Below are 21283 nucleotides of genomic sequence, written 5' to 3'. Positions count from 1 at the left end.
AACAAATTAGGTATAGAATGAGCACACCTCAACACAATAAAGCCCATATATGATAAGCCCACAGCTAATATTATACTCAATGGTGAAAGTTTGAAAGCCTTTCCTCTAAGATCAGGAGCAAGACAAGAATGCCCGCTCTCACCACTCCAATCAACATGATACTGGAAATCCTAGCCAGAGCAGTAAGGCAAGAAAAAGAAATAAAAGGCATCAGAGCTGGAAAGGAAGAAGTAAAACTGTCTCTCTTTGCAGATGACATTATTTTATATATAGAAAGTTGTAAAGACTTCACCAAAAAATTATTAGATCTAATCAACAAATTCAGTGAAGTTGCAGCATACAAAATTAACATACAAAAATCAGTAGCATTTCTATACACTAATGACTAATTGTTTGACAAAGAAATATAGAAAATGATTCCATTTACAATAGCATCAAAAATAATAAAATATTTAGTAATAAACTTAACCAAGGAGGTAAAAGATCTCTACTCTGAAAACTACAAGACATCGATGAAAGAAATCAAAGAAGACACAGACAAATGGAAAAGTATCCTGTATTCAGAGATTGGAAGAATTATTATTGTTAAAATGTCCATACCACCAAAAGCCATTTGTAGATTCAATGCAATCCTTATCGAAATGTCAACGGCATTTTTTACAGAAGTAGAAAAAACACTCCTAAAATTTATATGTAACCACAAAAGACCATGAATAGCCAAAGTAATCCTGAGAAAGTAGAACAAAGCAGGAGGTATCACACTTCTTGATTCCAAGCTATACTATAAATCTATAGTAATCAAAACAGCATGGTGCTGACACAAAAATAGACAAACAGACCAGTGAAACAGAATCAAGAGCCCAGAAATAAACCCAGCATATATGGTTAACTAATATTTCACAGAGGAGCCAAAAATACTCAATGGAGTCTCTTCAATAAATGGTTCTGGTAAAATTGGATATTCACATGTAAAAGAATGAAACTAGATCCCTACCTTACACCACTCACAAAAATTAACTTGAAATGAGTTAAAGACTTAAATGTAAGACCTGAAATCATGAACACCTAGAAGAAAACAGAGACAAAAAGCTCTTTGACGTAAGTCTTGGCAATGATATTTTGGATATGACACCTAAAGCACAAGCAACAAAATCAAAAATAAATAAGTGGGAGTACATCTAACTAAAATGTTTCTGCACAGCAAAGGAAATAATCAACAAAGTGAAAAGACAAACTACGGAATAGGGAAAATATTTGCAACCTGTATGTCTAATAAGGGGTTCATATACCAAATATATAAAGAGCTCATACAACTCAATAGCAAAAAAACAAATAATCCAATTTTAAAATGGGCAAAAGACCCGAACAGATATTTTTCCAAAGATATACAAAAGCCCAAAAGGGACATGAAAAGATGCTCAACATCACTAGTCATCAGTGAAATGCAAATCAAAACTACAATGAGATACCACTTCACACCTGTTAGAATCACTATCCTCAAAAAGACACACGGTAAAAAATGCTGGCAATAATGTGAAGAAAAGGGAACCCTCACGCACTATTGGGGGGACTGTAAACTGGTACAGTCACTATGGAAAACAGCAGGAAGGATCCTCAAAAAATTAAAAATAGAACTACTGTATGATCCAGAAATTCCACTTCTGGGAATATATCCAAAGGAAATGAAAACCCTAACTCGAAAAGATATCTGCACCCCCATGTTCATAGCAGGAGCATTAACAACAGTGAAGACATGGAAACAACGTAAGTGTCCATCAGTGGATGAATGGATAAAGAAGTTGTGGTACACATATACAATGGGATATAATTCAGCCATAAAAAACGAGGAAATTCTGCCATTTGTGACAACATGGATGGACCTTGAGGACATTATGCTAAGTGAAATAGACAGAGAAAGACAAATACTGTATGATCTCACTTATATGCGAAATCTAAAAAAAAAAGTCAAACTCATAGAAAAAGAGACCACATTTGTGGTTACCAGATGTAGGGAATGGGGGGAGAGGGAACTGGAGAACGGTGGTCAAAAGGTACGGACTTCCAACTACATGAATACGTACTAGGGATGTAATGCACAACATGACGACTACAGGTAACACTGCTTATGATATATTTGAAAGTTAAGAGAGTAAATCCTAGGAGCTCTCACCACTTGAAAAGAAATTATTTTCTTTTTTCGCTTTCTCTTTTTATTCTATCTATATGAGATGATGGATGTTAACTAAACTTATTGCAGTAATCATTCCATGATATATGCAAGTCAAAGCACTATGCCATACACCTTAAACATATAGCGATGCATGTCAATTATATCTCAATAAAATAAATAAATGGATTGTTTCTAAAAAAGAACATTTAACATAAGATCTACCCTCTTACAAAATTTTAAGTATATGTACAGTGCTAACTATAGAGCATGCTGTGCAGCAGCTCTCGAGGACTTATTCACCTCGCATAACTGAAACTGCCTGGAATAGTCTTACTCCCACACTCCACTCCCACGTCTTCTTTGCTTATCTAAATTTAACTTATTTTTGAAGTCTTAAACATCATTTCCTTAGGGAGGCTCTTCTCAACTCCCTAGACTAGGTTATATTCCCTTGCTATATTCTCCTGTAGCATCCCCTCATCCTGTCTTTTCATACTCATCATATTGGTAATCATTTGATAAATGAATGGTTTTTCTGCCTAACCATAAATAGCATGGGATAGAAACCATATCTGTCCACTGTGTATCCCCGGCGAAAATGCCTTCTAGAGTAGAGAAGGCATTCAACATGTCTCCATTATATTCAAAAGCATTCAACTGAACTGTTGGTCACCTATAATATACGCATCTAGATTAAAGATCAGTCTGTGAAGTCCTAAGGCTTACTGTATCCACAGACAAGACCAGGGACTTTGCTCTGAATTTCATTACAGATATACACTAACCCTGCGCTATGAAGACATTCCTATAGCCAGAGATGATCAATGCTAGCAGGGAAGGGAGACCCAAGATTGCACTAATCTAGTGCAACCTAAGCATTAGGAGAACTAAAAAGAGTTGATGGTCTGGTCCCCTCCAGGAGTCGCCATTACCCAAATCACAATGCAGCAGACTTGAGCCCAAGAGTTCAAAATGAAATACAAAGGTCACAAGAGGCTTCTGAACATCAGAGATCTTGATGTCAGAGGTCTTAGAGAGGGTAGGGGGATATATCCTGGCTAAAATGGATGTTGAATGATGACTCCCAAACCCAGGGATAGAGGAGTGGCTGGAGCAAGGGTCAGAGCAACAGCCATCAGTGCTTGACAGAGCTGTCTCACATTCCTGCTTGAGCTAAGCCATCCATCTTCTCCTGCTCTCAGACCTCAGTACTCCTGATTCTTGGACTTTCAGACTCAGACAGAGACTGTATATACCATCAACCTCTCGATTCTCAGTCCTTTGGACTGAATTATGCCATTGGCTTGTCAAAGACAAGAGACGAGGTGGGGAGCAGAGAGACTAGTGTGAGTGGGAGTTTCCATGTTCATTTGGGGTCCTGGGGCTTTGGCCACCCCAGAGAGCCCATAATTTCTAAATGACCCCTCTAAAGGAGCAATCCTTCAAAACTACTGCTGAAGTTATCCCAATTGGCTCAGGTTCTGTGAGGGTCTGAGCCTTTGGGTGACCCTGCAGGTCCTCAGTGCCTTGAGCCCAAGTGGAGTGGCCTGGGTAAGATGGCAGAGCTGCCAACCTTGGGCCCACAGAGGTCATGAAAATGGCATCCCAACGCCTCAGGAAAATGGTGTGGCTCAGGGACATCATGAAAAACACAATCAGCAATTGTGGCATCTAGGTCACACTCTGCTTTTTAAGAACATGATTGTTACCTTGTGCAAATTAATATACACATCATGCTTTTTAAGAACATGATTGTTACCTTGTGCAAATTAATATGCCCATCATTCACCATGTCAGGGATCTGAGTCCTTTACCTGTGACTCTTGTGGAGCCTCCTGTAAAAGCTGCACCAAGAGGAAGGTGCTGGGCTGGGCTGCGCTGGGCCAGGTAAAGTTATCATGCACGTGCCTCTCCACACCCTCTTGTTTACTTGCCTCCATCACAGGTCATTGGTCTCACAAATATTTTTAACAACAATGTACACTCACAGGAATTCTGCCTTTTATTCAGTCTTTGACTGCTCTAAGACGTTTTCTGATCGTCTGAGGATCAGACACTGTCTTTCTATTGTCTTCCGTTAGGAAAGGCGGCCTGACAGGGTTCAGGAGTCTTGTGTGTCACTCTTTCATACGAGGGTTCAGAATAAGAAAGTGCCTTTTCTTCTCAAAGAAGACTGATCCATTGGAGAAATCTGAAGCCATCTGACTTTATACCACTTAAAAGTAATCTGAGGTCTTCTCTCCTTAGAGAATTTTTTTCTCTTACCCTTTAGACATGTTACTATAATATGCCTTGTTAATAGTTTCTGATCAATGTTACTTAGAAGAAGATGAAACCTTTCAATTTCTAATCTCACTTATTTTCTCAGTCCTGGAAAGCTTTTTTTTTTTTCCTTCACTGTATTGATTGTTTTGGTCATAGGCAAGCTGCCTTTCATCCAAGCAACAGGCCCAGAGTCAACCCTGCTAATCTTTTCCCTGAATCACAATGAGACTTTCTATTCTTCCTATTCTTGCACACATCTTTACTTACTGAAGATGGAATTCAAGAATAATGAAAAATTCCAGAGAATAGCTGGAAAGATCATAGATGTACCTATTTCCTGTTGGAAAAAATCACAAAGAAAGTGTTCTCATATGAAAATTTTCCCACTTAACTAAAGCATAGGATTTTGTGTCATTCCTTATAGGTTAATTTGTATAAATGTATGTATGTACACTACATGAAAATTATATGTATGTATATATGTGCGTTTATATTACACAAAGCTCTGATTTTTTCAGCAGTGGGGATGGCTTTCTTAATAACGTATTTATTATTCTTCTTATTTGCGCCCTGAGCAGTACAAAATAGCATGAAATGAAAGGAGAAGGAATAGTTTGTGAAACAAAGCACCTTACATGGATTGCTTCCTGTAAAAGGCAGCCCTGTCACCAGGAACCTTGCAGGAACCTGGTCCAGACACCTGCACATGACGCTAATGAGGAAGTAGGCGCTGGTCCTAAGGGAGCCCAGGCTGTGTGGGCTGGGAGTGAGAAGAAAGGACTCACAGTGGCCCGCAGTGGCCATGAGAGGAACCCAGAGGAGGGCCTTAAAAGATGTGGATTCTCATCTGGGCTCCTTTCTGAGAAAAGGTGTGTATTTGCCAGGAAGTTGGTCAGGGTGTGGACCAGTGACTCTCAAACTTGGGTATGTAACAGAATCACCTGGAAGGCTTGTTAAAACACAGGTTGCTGGACCCTACCCCAGAGTGTCTGATTCAGTAGGTGTGGGACAGGGCCTGAGAATCTGCATTTGTAACAAGTTCCCAGGTAAGTTTGATGCTGCTGGTCAGGACCACAACATGAGAAACACAGAATACTGTGTAGACGGTGGCTATGTGGACCCTGAACACAGGCCTTGGTCTTTGTGGCCCCAATAGTGTTCAACTCCCGCTTCAAGAATCAGCAGAAAACCAAGGCTTCTGTGGAGAGTCAGCTTGCAGCTCACAGGACAACATAGTCTATGGGAAGTAAGAGCACAACATTCCCAAATCTCCAGCACGTATGCTGGATAAGCCTGGGCGTACAATAAGAGGCAGGTAATTGCACACGAGAGTGGTATCCATGCCTCCATCCATCCGATGCTCTTATAAAGATACGCAGAGAGCAGCCCAGCGCCAATCTGCCACAAAGAAGACAAGCCAGGGAGCAGCCTCTGAGGGCCTGTTCACTCCAGCCTGTTCACAAGGAGCGTGCCGAGTGGAACTCACTGGCCCCTCAGGTGGTTAGGCTTTGGTGTGCTGGGCTGTGCTTTGAACAGAAAATGATAAGCCCCCTCTCTTCCTTCAGGGATGAGGGCAGCCACAAAGAACCATCACCACCATCACCACTGAGTGTGGCAGAGCCTCGCACACAGACCTTTGCTGGGTCCAGATCACTGCAAAGCAAACGCCGTCACGAGTGTGGGGAGACCAACATCTCAGGAAGCCTCAGCACTGAGTTCTGCTGTCACAGCCTCTCTTCTCCCCAGAAGTGGCAATCAAATCTGGAGGTCCCTCCCATCCCCTTAACCCCTCCACCAACCCCTCCACCTGTGTCCCTGCCTCCATAGGGACAGCACCCCCGTCATCCTGTTCTCTCCTCTGTGGGTAATATTTTATGCCTCACTGGTTTCCTTCTTGCAGCATATAGAGACATTCAAATTTATTTTATCTTAAAAATAATTGCTTTTTTTTTAAAAAAAAAAAAAAAGCTCAATTGTCTCCATGCAGAAATTCCTTGAGCTCCTTCCTTTCACAGGTAAGTACCCAGAACAACTTATCACCTCCCATCTAGCCATGAACTCATTCCAACCAGGCTTGTCCCCACCACTCCACTGCTTCTACTTATGTTCAGTTTCCAATAGGATCCATTCAGTCATCAATCTAACAGACACCTAATCTAACGTTAATCTAACAGGAACATTGTGTCAAGCATGGTTTGACATGCTTGGGATACAAAGGTGAGCACAGAAAAGATCTGTGCCCCATAAAGCTTCTTGTAATCTAGTGAGGGGAAGTTAGAGAAAAACAACACACATAATAAATAAGTAAATTCTAGGGCATGCTAGAAGCTGACGAGAGCTAAGGAAAAAGCAGCAGAGCAGCACAAGGAGGGATGAGAAGATGGAAGTAGGGTGGAAATTTAAGTTACAGGCCAAGTTCAACATTCTGGGTCCAGATCTTTTCCTTCAATAAATTCCAAATGGATGAATGACGAGTATATTAGCTACGATAACATATTCACGGGCTTTTTAATTGCTGAGCTTTACTAAGAAATCCTATGCAAATTCCACTGAGGAAAGAATCCAGCCTGGAACTGATGGCATAGGAAGAGTGTGAAGTCTCCAAAAGGGAGCAATTTTAGGATCCAGGGAAGAGCCCCACCATCCCCTTTGCTCGTGTAGCTGGGACATGCATTAAATCTTGAGGGCATGAAGTCTTTCATTGCACAAAGGGGGCGCAAGTGTAGATGAGGGGCTGATGGAGTCTTTTAGAGGCCCTGAGTAGTTGGGAATAAATGAGTGAAATCAGACACAGAGAGCAGGCTTTGATTGGGAGGAGGGTTCTGTACTGGTTACCTACCTGGTAGAATAAAAACGAGAATGCAGCAGAGGACAGCAGAAGAAATTCAGTAATGTTTAAGCCTTACAATTGTGTCCTGAGTCATTTCCAGGGACTCAGGCATGCAAAGGTTCAGGACAGTGGATACAGGACACAGAAATGCATCAGTGTCCAACTTTTATTTTTTTTACAGTGGAATTCATTTTTCAAACAAAATCTTAAGCAAAACCCAGTACATAAAATATCTAACAGTGGAGCTGATCTGGACTGGGGGCCCAGCGAGAGGCCCATTCTGTGTCTCCCTCATTCCTCTCCCCCATCATCCTCCTTGGAAGCATTTCTGAGAAAACAGAGGGTCCCACAGAACATGGTCCTTCTCTCCTCTGGCATCTTATGATTCTGTGATGTACATGAACTATCAAAATACAGAGGATGGAAATACTAATTTAAGGAAAGAATTTAATTTTAAGAAAAATTTAAAGGGAACGAAACTGGATGGAGAATCAAATTCTCCAGCTAATGTCCAGCCTGGGTCACCAAGGCACAGAACACATTGTTCAACCTTTAGACAGAGGAAAGCCCAGGATAACCCCTGTCTAAGGAGTGGTGACAACCTTGCTGGAACATCCTCAGGAATAAGGGTGGAGTGAACGATTCTGTCATTCACCAGCTAAAGAAGCTTTAAATACACATTAAGGATGACCAGTCAGCTCTGCTCAAAAACAAGGATAAAGCAAGAGGAAAGGACGCCATGTCACAAACCTTGATTCCAAGTTCAATATTTTCTCCTCCATACACATCCATCCCAGGGTCAAGAAGACCGATTTCACCAAAGAACTTCCTGTTGACCACAAATGAGCAGCCAATCATGGCTGGTGTCCTGCGGGAGAGAGAAAGAAGCTAAAGTCATGTTGTATGTATATATAATGGAATACTATTCAACCATGAGAAAGAAGGAAATCCTGCCATTTGCAACAACATGCACGGACCTTGAGAGCGTTATGCTAAGTGAGATAAGTCAGACAGAAAAAGACTAATACTGTATGTTCTCGCTTATATGTGAAACCTAAACAAGCTGAACTCATAGAAACAGAGAATAGAATGCTGGTTTCCAGGGCATTAAGGAATTGGGGAGATGTTGGTGAAAGGGTCTAAACTTGCAGTTGGAAGATGAATAAGTTCTGGAGATCTAATGCACAGCATTGTGATATAGTCAAGAATACCGTATTATATACCTCAAAGTTGCTAAAAGATTAGATGTTAAACATTTCACCAGAAAGTGAAATGGTAATTACGTGACGTGATGGAGGTGTTAGCTAATGCCATGGTGGTAACCATATTGCAATATAAAAATATACAAATCAAATCAACATGTTGTACACCTTAAACTTATACAATGTTCTATGTCAATTATATCTCAATCAAACAACAACAACAAGAAGCTAAAGTCATTAAGGTGGCAGTATCAGAAGCCCCTCTGCAGGCATCGTCGTAACAGGTGCTGGGTTCTACTCTGGCAAATTGAGTAACTTCCCTGACGGCCTCAATTCCTACACCCTCTGTCTCCATAAACCTATATTTTAGCTTAGACAAATGAGGGGCCCCAAAGCATCCAGGGATAACCTGGCTCCTTTGTAGCTTGCACGAGGATGGGTCTCACACATCACATGGTGTCTGCAACCATGGAGCTGGTTCCCACTGCACTTCTGGTGACAGCTGTGTGACAGGATGAGCATCCATGGGCAGTCCGAAAGAAGCTTGGAGGTAAGGAACAAGATGCGTCCACTCCCTGCCCCAGGAAGAAGAGCTTTACAAGCCAGGGGCGTGAAGGGAAACTGGAGAGGAGAGGTCTACAGGAAGGGGTCCAATCTCTACGTTCTGGTGGGAAGAAAGTGGATCAGGGTGCCAGTCCTTACAGAAGGGAGAAGACTCATATAGGAAACCACTGATGCCCAAAGGGGTCAGTGATAAACTACAGAGAGACCGCTTCAGCCTACAGACAAGGGTGCTGAGTGAGAGAGATGAAAAGTATCTAAGGGGTGGTCAGTGGCCATAAAGTCTCATACAAAGATTAGCATTTTATTTTTGTATATATTAGCTCCTTGATTATTTCTTCTAGGGTACACCAAAGGCACAAGTTGACTCTGAAAATCAGAGACAAAAACCATCTGAGGCAACACAGCTTGGATGCACGTGCAAGAATGAATGGAAATGCAGCATTAATCTACCATGTTCATTGCAATTTCACATGAAGCACAGAACCATGAATTGCTGATGAGGGACCACACACTGATATATACATAGTACATTGTATTACATTGTCTTACATCATGTATTGTAGTGTAATATCAACAATTCCTTTATTATGTCTTTTCACCTCTGTTTCCAAACTTTATAGGTACCTTTGTATAATAAATTCATCCAAGCAAATATTTTCTCAAAACCTACCATGTCTAAGGCCTTTTAGTGGTGCTGTAGGGGGTAGAGAAACACGCAACATACTTCCTGTGTTCAAGCAACTTAGAGTCTAATCATAATAATAGTAATAATAATTATTACTATTCCAGCCATTTATTGAGCAATTACTATGTGTCAAGCACAAGTGGAAAGCACTTTTCACACTCTTTCATTTAAAAACCTCCACAGCCCTGTGAAGGAGGAAGGACCATCTCCATTTAAGAGCCGAGGCCCACGGAGATTGAGTGACCTGCTCTGCGTCATGGAGCAGAGCTCAGGACCCATCCAACTTCAAAGTCCTTGACTTTAGCCCCTCTGCTTCACTGTACTCTCCAGAAAAGTCTTCGCAGAGGAGTTGGCAAATGCCCACACTGCCAAAGACCAGAAAGGCCATTAAGACGCCTTCCTGGGCAGAAGAGACATCTCCTAGAGGAGGCCCAATGAAACTCCACTGGGGCCACCAGGAAGCTATTATGTGGAATTCTCTTGAGCTGAGCTATAACCCTTAGTGTTAGAGCCTTATCTGCTCCTTCTGATTTTGAGCTTGACTTTGACTTTAATGTCCAGATTTTGGACTCCATGGAATACCTCTTGGTACCCATGTGGTGGGGCAGCAACAGGGCACACTGGAAAAATCAGTGTTTGGAGTTGAGTGGACCTAGTTTGAACGTGGGTGCTGCCACTGAAAATTGTTCATGTGTGACATTAATGGAGTACTCTGGATCCAAGTTAAAGCTCTATAGAATACTGCTGTGAAAAGACATGCAATGTGCCCATTGCATAGAGAGGGGACTCAATAAATACTATTTCTTTGCCCTTCTACAGTGAGGCCCGTCCATAACGTTTTTGCAGAAATTTCACACCAGTCACCCCTATGTACGCAAGACTCTGCCCCCTACTGGTGCAGCTGTGCCACCTTGGCCCTGCCAGGGACTCCAACCCCTTCACTATCAATCATTTGCTCCCAGTCCTTGGCCCCTCAGAGAAACCGCTGATCCCAGGCATGGAAAAGCACGACGTGAGTCCATATCCCAGCCTCAGTTAACCGAACCAGGAATGAGCACCGATCCCAAAGCGAGTGAATCAAATTATGTTTTTCCTGAAACTTGGAATGGAGACAGTGCTAGGAGCTAGACCTAGACGGTCTCACTCGTCTGTAGGGCTCAGGCTGCCATTTGGAGGCAGCTCCAGCGGCCCCTGTGCACAAGGATGATGGCAGAGGAAGGAGGCAGGTGCACAGTGGAGGTGTGAGACCTTGGGGGAGGGGCTGCCTGGTAACTACTGCTTCCCGTCATCAGCTGACAGGCCTGGCTCTGCTCTCTGCCCCTGGGTCATGTGAGAGCTCCCTGAGCTTTTGTGGTCTGTCCTCTTTGACTTAAACCTCGTCAGATAGGTTCCTGTTCTTTGCAATCAAATGGTAATCACGACACATGCTGTCCCCTCCTACGTATGATCTGGGGGAGGGAGGACGTTTTATCACACAGCCAGAAGAGGCCAACTGCAGGGAAGATTCATTCCGGGAGAGCCAAAAGCCAGGGTCCACTCGAGTGATGGAGAAACGCCAGCAACATGTGGGCTTGGAGACGGGAGGAGGGGGAATGGGAGGCAGCACCCACGTCACCTCAGGCTTCTAGAGAGCAACTGTTGAGCACTTCAAGACATTCCAGTAAGTTTGAACAATCTCCCCCAAAGCCTATGCTTAGAGTCTGAAGATTCCCAACATTAACACGCATGCGTAATTAAGATCCTGCTCCAAGAGGCTTATGCTTTCTAATCCCCTGAGGGCAAGCAGGCGGTTAAAATCACAGGGCACAGTCAGTCAACAAACAGTCTTGAAGGGGTGTCTTTGGGCATGGTCCACAGGTGAAAAGAATGTTTCTCTGAGATTGGCTCAGGGCCCACCTGCACGAGCATCACCCAGTGACTCCTTAGAAAATGCAGATTCCTGAGTGCGGCCCAGAACACAGAACCAAATACACGGAGACAGGACTCAGGACTTCGTGTTTGTACCAGCAGAACCATCCTGTGGAGCCATCTCTCCCTGGAACTGTCAGGACCCTGAGGGTGGTCCCCAAGGGCAGAGAAGTTTCTCCTCTAATTTCTTGTATTCCCGGGAGCTAGTGCCTTGCTGACACCGAGCAGGCACTCACCAGCTACTGTTGGATAAAATGAATGAATGTAACAGATCTGGGTGAACTTCCACTGGAGGGGAAGGGCTCCATGATGCCTCAGAAACAAACTGGCTGAACTGAGCCAGAACCCAAGGACAGCAGGGGAGTGTGCTGTAGGGAGAGCTGGAAGGGAAGGCGTGGGGAGGGGCAGGGAAAGAGGAGGGGGAGAGAGGGGAGGGAGAGACAGCGAGGGAGACAGAGGAGGCAGATGGAGGAGGGAGGGGAGGAAGCGATGGGGAAGGAGGAGGAAGTGTTGGAGGGAAGAAGAGGAAGAGAGGAGGGAGGCAAGACCCAAAGGACATAACTTCCACTGTCAAGGAGAGCAGACAGTCTGCTTTTCCTTCCAGATCCTTCTGAGATTGCCCTTTGGGAAATATCTTTCCTGTCAAGCAGCCTGATATTTTAATATAACTGGCATTATCTGGGTGATACATTCTGGGTGTGGTGGCGAGGAGAGAAGAATTCACAGGATGAGTTGCCCTGAGTCCCCCAGCTGCTGGCTTCCAAGTCTTGGCTATTGTGAACAACACTGCAATGAACGTGGATGGACCTTGAGGGCATTATGCTAAGTGAAATAAGTCAGATGGAGAAAGACAAATACCATATGATCTTATTGATATGTGGAAGATAAAAAACTACTACAACAACAACAACAACAACAAACACATAGATACAGAGACCAGATTGGTGGTAAATAGAGTTGAAGGGGGGTGAGGGGAGGGTGAAAGAGGTAAAGAGAGACAGTGATACAGTGACAGATGGAAACTAGACTTTTGGTGGTGAACATGATGGTATTGTATACAGAAGTAGAAATACAATGATGTACACCTGAAATTTATATAATGTTATAAACCAATGTGACCTCAACAGCAACAACAAAAAGAGGCCCTGGGATTTCTCAGGACAGAACTGAGAGGTCCCCTAGTGCCTCCTCATTAGAACTAGGCCACAGCAGCTGCCTAGGCTGGCACAAGGGCCCACAGGAGGCCACGGCAAAGCAGGTCTTTGTCTGTATCCTGCGCAGGCTGCCAGAACCTAAAGATGAAGGGCAGGAGGCTGGTCTTAATGCAGGGGAGACATGGAATGAACAAGCGACCATTATTACTATTGGTGGCATGTGAAAAGTTCTCCTAAAGGCCACGCACAAAAACCTGCCATGGTGTCAAGAAGAGTTCCAGATCTTGGCGCTCTTGCGAGGTGGCACCTGACAGGGACTGTGGAAAAAAGAGGCCGGAAGCGGCCTGGAGACTAGCCCCTGGGAGGCAGCCTCCTCACTAAGCAAAGGCCCCAGTGCTGCAAACAGCAGGGCTCTGAGGCCTGCCCAATGTGCTGGGAGCAGCGCAAGGCTCCTGGAAGGTGGCTAATGTATAACTGATGAATGTGGAGACTACATAATTAAGAGACATATCCTCTCCCATGGTTAGGCTGGCGAGCACTTGCTGGTGAGTTCAGTGGGATGACTGCTTTGAATTCTGGAACTACCTGACTGGACTGACAATGAGCAGCCGTCCTCCCTGCATGGGGAGAAGCAGGTCTCCAACAGAAAGCCAGTACGCAGCCCTAGCTGGGACCAGAGGCAGGGTTCACCAGACTCCTCTTTACAGTCAGCAAGCCAAGAGCCAAGCAGGGCCCCACTTCCCTTCCGAGGCCTCCTCATCACCTGCCCAACCACATGAGCCACAGTCGATGGCACTTCCAGGCTGATGAGATCCTGCAACGTGAGCCTACAGACTCATTTCTCAAATTCAACTGCAATTACCACCATTAGTCCAAACATTTCAATTCAAAATCATTCAAAAATGATAATCATATTAAGGGATCTGTCAAAGTCTAATAGCTCCATTACAGAGGAGAAGAACAGAAATTAAAAATAATCATTTTTATTGTTGCTGTTACATAGAATATATACAATACACAGAACAGTTCCAGCTAAGAGAGAGATGAGACAGGGAGCGAGAGCAGTGAGGAGAGGGTGGCAGTCCCAGGAATTTCCAGGAAGATATGCAAAGCTTTCTCACTATCGATGCTTCCTCTTCTCCTCTTCTCACAGGTAACAAAGGGCCCATTTGTGTTCTAGATATTTCCCTCCTCAAAATCCTTCACTGGCTCCTTATTCTCTCCTGAATTAAGTACAGGTTCTTCCTTAGCATCCTTGCTCTCCTCAGTACCTGTCCAGACAGATGCCCCATAGATTCCATGCCTGGCTACACTGGGCTATTCACTACTCAGGAACAGTGTCCCAGTTTCTGCCTGTACCTCCTCCTCCAGAAATGTCCTCCATGAGACCACCTCCATCTATCCAAATCCTACTCACCCCTCAAAACACATTTCTTTCTTTTTGAAACAAAAATTAATTACTTTATGTCACAAAAAACAAACACATACCTCTTACAGAAAATACACTCGACAAAAATATGAAAACAAAAAAATCTCCTGTACTCTCTGACCGGAAGCACTCAACTCTGATTACCACCCCCTATCTGTCCAGCTCACCTCCTCAAGCAGCCCTGATCCACCCATCCTTCTATCCCACGGGGACCTCCAATCCATTGGCCTTAACAGTGGGCCTCCTTCCTACCCACCCTAAACTCATGGTCAGTTGTGTAATGGTGCCCTTGCCCCCTACCCAAACTTGGTTGTTCTCATTTGGCAAAACTCTAATGCTGATAAACACAATATTCTGCCTACTCCACATCTGTTTTGTATAGCTGGATGCAGTTAGAGAAACACATAACCACACAGGCTAATTTTGCTTTATATTCATTGGGTCCTCAGTGCTGCCCTGCAGTCCTGCTACAGGTCCTGACTTCCTCCTCTCTCACTCTCCTAGAAGACTGCCACGCCTTCTCCTCCTTCCTCACTTTCCACTGATGACCCTGCTTCCCACTTCCCTAAGAAAGCAGCAAACAAAATAGGATGTCCCCTCCCCCAACATCTACTCCCTTAGAGGTATCTGTCACCTGCTTTCCTTCCTTTTGCTATAATTGAACTCTCCACACTTTTAGCTGAGGCCAACCCCTCCACTCATCCTCTCCTGCCACTCAAGGACCTCACTCCAGTAATCTCTCTTCCCCTAAATACACCTATATTAAATGTCTTTTCTTATTTTCTATATTCTTGGTGCTTGGCATCTGGGGCCTTGCTGACTGGGGAAAGCGTGACCCTCCCAGGGCTGGCCAATTCTTAGATATAGCAAAAGACCCCCTGGGGAGCATGCCTTTCCCATGCAAACTAACCAACCTGGAGCTGACACTCCCAGTCACCTCCTCTATCTGGCTCTTACACTCCAGGAGGCAATATCCCTCTGCCCTGATCATTCCAGGGCCAGAAACAAGACAACTGGAGACAACCCCTATACCACAGAGACTGCCAAAATTGTTCTAACTAGCCATTCCTAAGCCTGATCAGCTGTTTACCCTGCCTTGCACATTCCTTCTTGCAAAAACCACAGTAAGGACTCCTGCCCATGCTTTCCCCTTACTCTGTCTGCCTTCTGACTGACCCACGTTGTTCCCCATATGGCCCTGCGTGGCATGGCAGGCCTCCTTCTCTTGCGAGCTGTGAGTAACAATCATCTCCTGATCTTTTGTCCTTACCATGCCTGGAAAAAAAAACCAGGTACATTTTAGAACAACACTGTACATTATCAGCTTTCCTCTTGGGCTGGATTATTCCTAGCAGCTTGCATAGCCTACACATCCCCCTTGACCCACTTCTCTTACAGCTGCCCTCTCCTCATTATTTTTGTTCCCTGTTACAGCAAAACTTCTTTAAAGAGCTATCTATACCTGGCACCTCCAGTTCCTCTCTCCAGGTCTGTCCGAAACCCATTCAACCAGGCTTTCACCTCGCCCCTCCACTGCAAGTGCATTTGTCAAGGTCAGAGATGACTCACCCTAAATCCAATGATCACTTCTCAGTCCTCATCGTGTGTGCCCTCCCAGCTGCATTTGACACAGTGGACCATTCCCCTTTCTTGGAAGCAGGATCTCCACTGGGCATCCAGGGCACCCCACATGCCTGGCTGTCTTCCTAGACGCTGCTTTCAATCTTCTCTGTTGACGCTTCCTGTTATCTCTGATGTTCAAGGTAGGAGGACTCCAGGGCAAAGCCCTCGGGTCTCTTCTCTTCTCCATCTACATTCATCTTTGGTTATCTTGTTTGCCCTCATGGCTTTCAATAACATTTAGATTCCAATAGCTTCCAAATTTACACTCCAGTCTGAATCCATCCTCTGAAATTCAGACTGGTATATCCAATTGATGCCTATTCAACAACTCCATTATGTCTAAAAGATCCCTCTAACATGGCTGAAATAAAATTTTTAACTTTCCTCACTCTCAAACCTGTCCCACCCACAGTCTTTCCTATCGTAGGTAATGTCAACTCTATTCTTCTAAACACTGAGGTAAAAATCTTTTTTGTCAGTCTTGGTGCTAATCCATCTGATGACCTGTCATGACCTTCACTGCCACCATCTAGTCTGAGTCATCACCATCATACCGCCTGGACTACAACAATGGCCTTCTAACCAGCTTCTGCTTCCACTTCTGCTCTCCTTCAGTCAGCTCTCAACACAGCATCCAGAATGATCTATTGAAACATAAATCAGATCAGACTATACCTCTGCTGGAAACCCTCCAATGGTTCTCCATTTCCTTCAGAGTAAAAGCCAAGGTCTTACAATGGCTTATAAGGCTCCGTCTAGACAGTCTGTGCCCCTGGGCCTTCTCCGACCTCCTTTCCTTTGCCCTCTCTGCTGCAGCCATATTCCTAGGTATATACCCAAAATAACTGAAAACAGGTGTTCCAACACCAACTTGTACATGCATATTCATAGCAGCATTATCCATGATAGCCAAAAGGTTGAAACAACCCAAATGTTCATCAATGGATAAATGGATAAACAAAATATGATATATCCATACAATGGAATATTAATCAGCCATAAAAAGGAAAGAAGTACTGATATGTGATACAGCATGGATGAGCCTTAAAAACATTATGCTTAGGTAATAGAAGCCAGACACAAAGCGTCAATATTATAATTTTATTTATATGAAATGTTCAGAATAGGCAAATCATAAAGATAGGAAGGAGATTGGTGGTTGCCAGGGGCAGAGGAGAGGGGGCAGTAGGGAGTGACTGCTTAACAGGTACGGGGTTTCCATTTAGGGTGATGAAAATGTTCTGGAAGATAGTGGTGATGGTTGTATAACTTTGTGAATGTACTTAATGCCACTGAGTTGTACACTTAAAATGGTAAAATGTATATGTATTCTGCCACAATAAAAACATGGACTTGGTGATAACAATCCTTAAGCTTTCTTTGGTTGTCATATTACGTTATAAATGTGAACCCCAAATTTCCAATTGCTGTTAGAACAGAGAGTGGGAGACTGGTGGGGTAGTTCTATCTATACTGTTACCTTCTAGTTACAGAGACAGATTTTCTACCACTCTGGAGATAAGGTCCAAAAATATTTCAAGTTTTAGCCCAAACACCATATTTTCCATCTGGTGTAAATAGTTGTGTCACAGTGAGCACCACAGTCCTCACTCTAGGACAGGTGGAGACACACGGCGCCAGGGCTCAGAGAAAGCACACGAATCTAAACGTCCAGCAGGACGCAGTCATCCAACCATCTGTGACTCAGTTTCTTCATCAGAAAACTGGGCATGAGACTCTGCCCTGCCCTGATGACCTGACAGGATTGTGGTGAGAATCTGATGGGATGATGAAAAGAGATATGCTCTGTGCATGACAATGTGCTCAACACATGTGAGTTGTTATTGAGAACTTTAAAGAAAAGTAGAGGGACGAAGGACCGAGGAGGAGGCAGGGGAGACAGGGAGACAGAAGCTGGTGAAGATCCTGGCAAATGGTGCCACTCCGGGAAACAGTTGAGGTCTAGAGTGAGACTGGCAGAGGAGGAGTTCTAGGAGGGAAGAGAAATGAGAAAGTCGGGTACCATGTGGTGTAGAGGTGTGAAGTCTGACATGAGTATTGGGGACAAGTGTGTGAAAACATCCCAGAGAATAGATTGGGGCAGTGGGAGTGGCCCCAAGAGAAATGCCTGTCCAGCCTACAGTGACAGGGCAGGGACACCTGCCCTGCAGATGGCCAAGCCCACCCTGAGGTCATCTTCTCCCAGCTGCACAACTGGGTGCAGAGTCTGTGCCTCTGCTGTGGAGTCCAAGAGTGTGTATGTGAAATTCCATCTCTTGTTGCTCCCAGCACCTGTTCAATTGTTATCATCATTTCTAGGGAAGGGTTTCAAGTAGGGGTTAAGCATATTGACTATTCGTGCCTTTGTTCTTCAGGTCAATAAGCATTATGAGGCCATAGAGGACGCCTTTGTTAGACTAAGTCCCAAGAACTTGAGGATATAAAACACACGTCATGCTAGTGAGCAAGCAAACACTTCTTCTGTTGTTCCTTAGTAAAGATGGTTTCTGGTTGAAGCCATGGTGCTTCCTGTTATGTATCAGTGAGTGAGGCCATTGGAGTAGGAAGAGCAGGCTCCAGGGGTCGAAGGGAAAGAAGGAGCTAGAAAATGGAGACTGCTGATCCATAGCCTGTGGACTAGGTGATGTGCTGTCCTCAGAAGGAAGCCCCCATAGGGAAAGGTCTTGCTTCTGCCCCTCACTCCCGATTTTCAGTGACTGCTCCTATCAGGGTACATGTGTGTCACTCTATGGCTGGCTGTCTTGGTCACCATGCAGGGTATCAGGGCTGGTGTGTCTGCCTGTTGCTTTGCCCTGCCTGCCTTTCACCTCCTGCCACTCTTCTAGGTCCCACCTACTCCCTGGCCTCTGTTCTCCAGTGACCATGTCTCCAAATTCATGTCAGGCTGATGGTTCATGACCCAGGGATCCCTGGCTTACCAGTTTTCTCTTTTCATGATTCCATGATTTCATGATTCTGGCCTACCTCACTGGGACTCACTGCCTTTGTCTGTCCTCAAACTCAAACACCTGCCATTTTCATTGGCCCCAGCTCTGCGTCAGCCACTGCCCAGGCTGGTTTGTTAAGCACCTTCTAATTCCAAGGCCCCATTTGTAGGAAAAGCATACAAAACTCAACGCCACCCATGGAGTTGTCTTCATTAATTTATGCAAATTCTGTTCTCAGGGTACAACCAGCACTGGGTATTTTGGTGGTATTGTCAACTTCTTTGGCAAATGGTAGCTTAATCAATCAAAATGCCCTTATTTTAGCACATTTTGTTACAATATCATATACCATGAGTTATTTGACACCGTTTCCTAATAAACAGAACCAGTACCTGATGTGGATGTCACCCTTCTTCGGTCACCCTCTGGCACAGACAATGATACGCTAAGTGACCAAAGGACAGGGCAGGGGAGGGAAAGGAGAACTGGGCAGGTGCCACATCATCCAGGCCAGCAACGCCCTGTGCCGAGCAAACAGATGCATCCGGTGCTGCCATGGGACAATTGATTGATAACTATTTCTAACCCTCAAAGTGGACCTACTTGGTAGACATTATTAGCCCCATTTTCCGGCTGAAGAAACTGAAACTAGAGGTTAAGTGAACTGGCCAAGGGCAGACACATACAAGAAAGTGCAGAGCGGGGAGCAAGCTAGTGGGGTCTGACCTTACACCCTCCCAGGTATCCTGCTGCCTCCCAGACCGGATCTTTGCAGATTGGCAGCAGCTAAGTGCTCTCGCACCAGGCCAAGTAAGTGGTCCCGCTTTGAAGATTTCTGGGAACTTACAGCTGCTAAACACTAAAATTACAATTTTAGGGAAGGAGTTGGCTGGCTTGCATAGAATTCTCAACTGGCACAGTACAGTAATTTAATACTTAGAGTTCCATTTTTCTCTGCTATACATATAAATACCAAAAGGATAGGTACCGCTGCCTTTTTAAAAATCAAATGCCGTATCCAGCACACAAATATCTCACAAGAAAATAGGACCCAGAGGCCAGTGCTTCGCCTGTTAAATGGAGGCAGCACTTTCCCTTTTGTTGCTGAAAAGATATTTCACGCTGAAACAACAACTTCCTCCAGATTGGGAAGTGAACTGTCTGGGTATTAAGAGCCTTTCCTTGTGGGGGATAAAGGAAATGCTCATCTCTCTGAAGTGTGATTTTTCACAGATGCAGAAAATGCCAGTGGAGATTGAAGCTGCCAGTCCCAAATGCATTTCCTTGGCTGACTGATTTCGTCTGGGTTTGTTTTATTAAAACAAAGACCATATTCAAACTGCCTAGTAAGATGTTTCCTATAAGTAAGTTTCTCAGCATAACACTTTTGCTCTTTGCTAATTATATTTTCTTCAGGCTTTGAGAATTGATTTGCAAATAATCCTTTGAAAATGATTTTTGTAAAAGCACAAAATTTCTTAAGGAGTGGTAACACATTAAACCATTATCAGCCATCAATACTTTATACATATATATATATATATATATACATATATACACTAATATGGAATAAAAATATTTTAAGTGTCTGGTTAGCTGTCTTGTGAGATGGAACATAGGTTGAGTGAATGCTTGTTGAAGAGAAAAAGAAGAAAGGTGTAGAACAAGGGTCAGCAAACTCCACCACCTGTCTCTGTAACCATGGGCCCACTAGGACCAGTTCGACTAGCCCCATCTTATCAACAGAGTAATTAAGAGTTGTCTTTCAGGAACTGAGAGTCGACTGCTTGTCCAGTTGAAACATGTTGAGACCATCAACCCATCAACTGGGCCCAGACAAATGCCTCATAAATGACCCTTTTGATGTCAAGAGGCCAAAAACTCCACCCTTAGATCATGCTAATACCACCATTTTGTGAACACACATGCTATGAAGAGCCAAGAAGCTTGACTATGCTTGTGCAGATCATCAATTACCTCACTTCTCCTCTCTTCCAATCATCTATCTACACACTTCAGATCTCCTGCCCTTTACCCCAATTTTGCCCCAAGCCCTGGACCAGAAAGAAAGATTTGAGAGCTTTTTCCTCCTGTCTCCTTGCAGGTTGACCTTACAATAAAGCTTTTTTCTTTCCTCAAAAGCTAATGCTGTAATAATTAGCTTTGTGTGTGTGTGTGTAAGGAAGATTGGCCCTGAGCTAACATCTGTGCCAATCTTCCTCTATTTTATGTGGGATGCCACCACAGCATGGCTTGATGAGCGGTGCATAGGTCTGCATCTGGGATCTGAACCTGTGAACTCCAGGCTGCTGAAGCAGAATGTGCAAACATAACCACTACATCACCAGGCCAGCCCCCATATTAATTGGCTTTTTATGCACATCAGACAAGAGATCCCCATCCTTGTGCGATAACATTTTTGTCCAGCCAGAGAGCTAAGAATGTTTTTTTGTAAATAACATAATGTAATGATGTTATGTAATGTAATGTAATATAATGTAAGTA

General features: G+C 44.1%; 1 protein-coding gene across 1 annotated transcript in view; it reads right to left on the bottom strand.

Moving 5' to 3' along the window:
• Positions 1 to 21283, bottom strand: part of GALNT17 (polypeptide N-acetylgalactosaminyltransferase 17) — a 451648-nt gene that overhangs the window by 109859 nt on the left and 320506 nt on the right. Inside the window, exon 6 of the mRNA XM_014842267.3 lies at positions 8016 to 8133. Within this exon, the coding sequence (XP_014697753.1) occupies positions 8016 to 8133 (118 nt within the window). The remainder of the gene's footprint in view (positions 1 to 8015; positions 8134 to 21283) is intronic.

The sequence above is a fragment of the Equus asinus genome, chromosome 14 (genome assembly GCF_041296235.1).
Source record: "Equus asinus isolate D_3611 breed Donkey chromosome 14, EquAss-T2T_v2, whole genome shotgun sequence".
Taxonomy (NCBI): Eukaryota; Metazoa; Chordata; class Mammalia; order Perissodactyla; family Equidae; genus Equus; species Equus asinus.
This window is presented reverse-complemented; position numbering and strand designations above follow the sequence as displayed.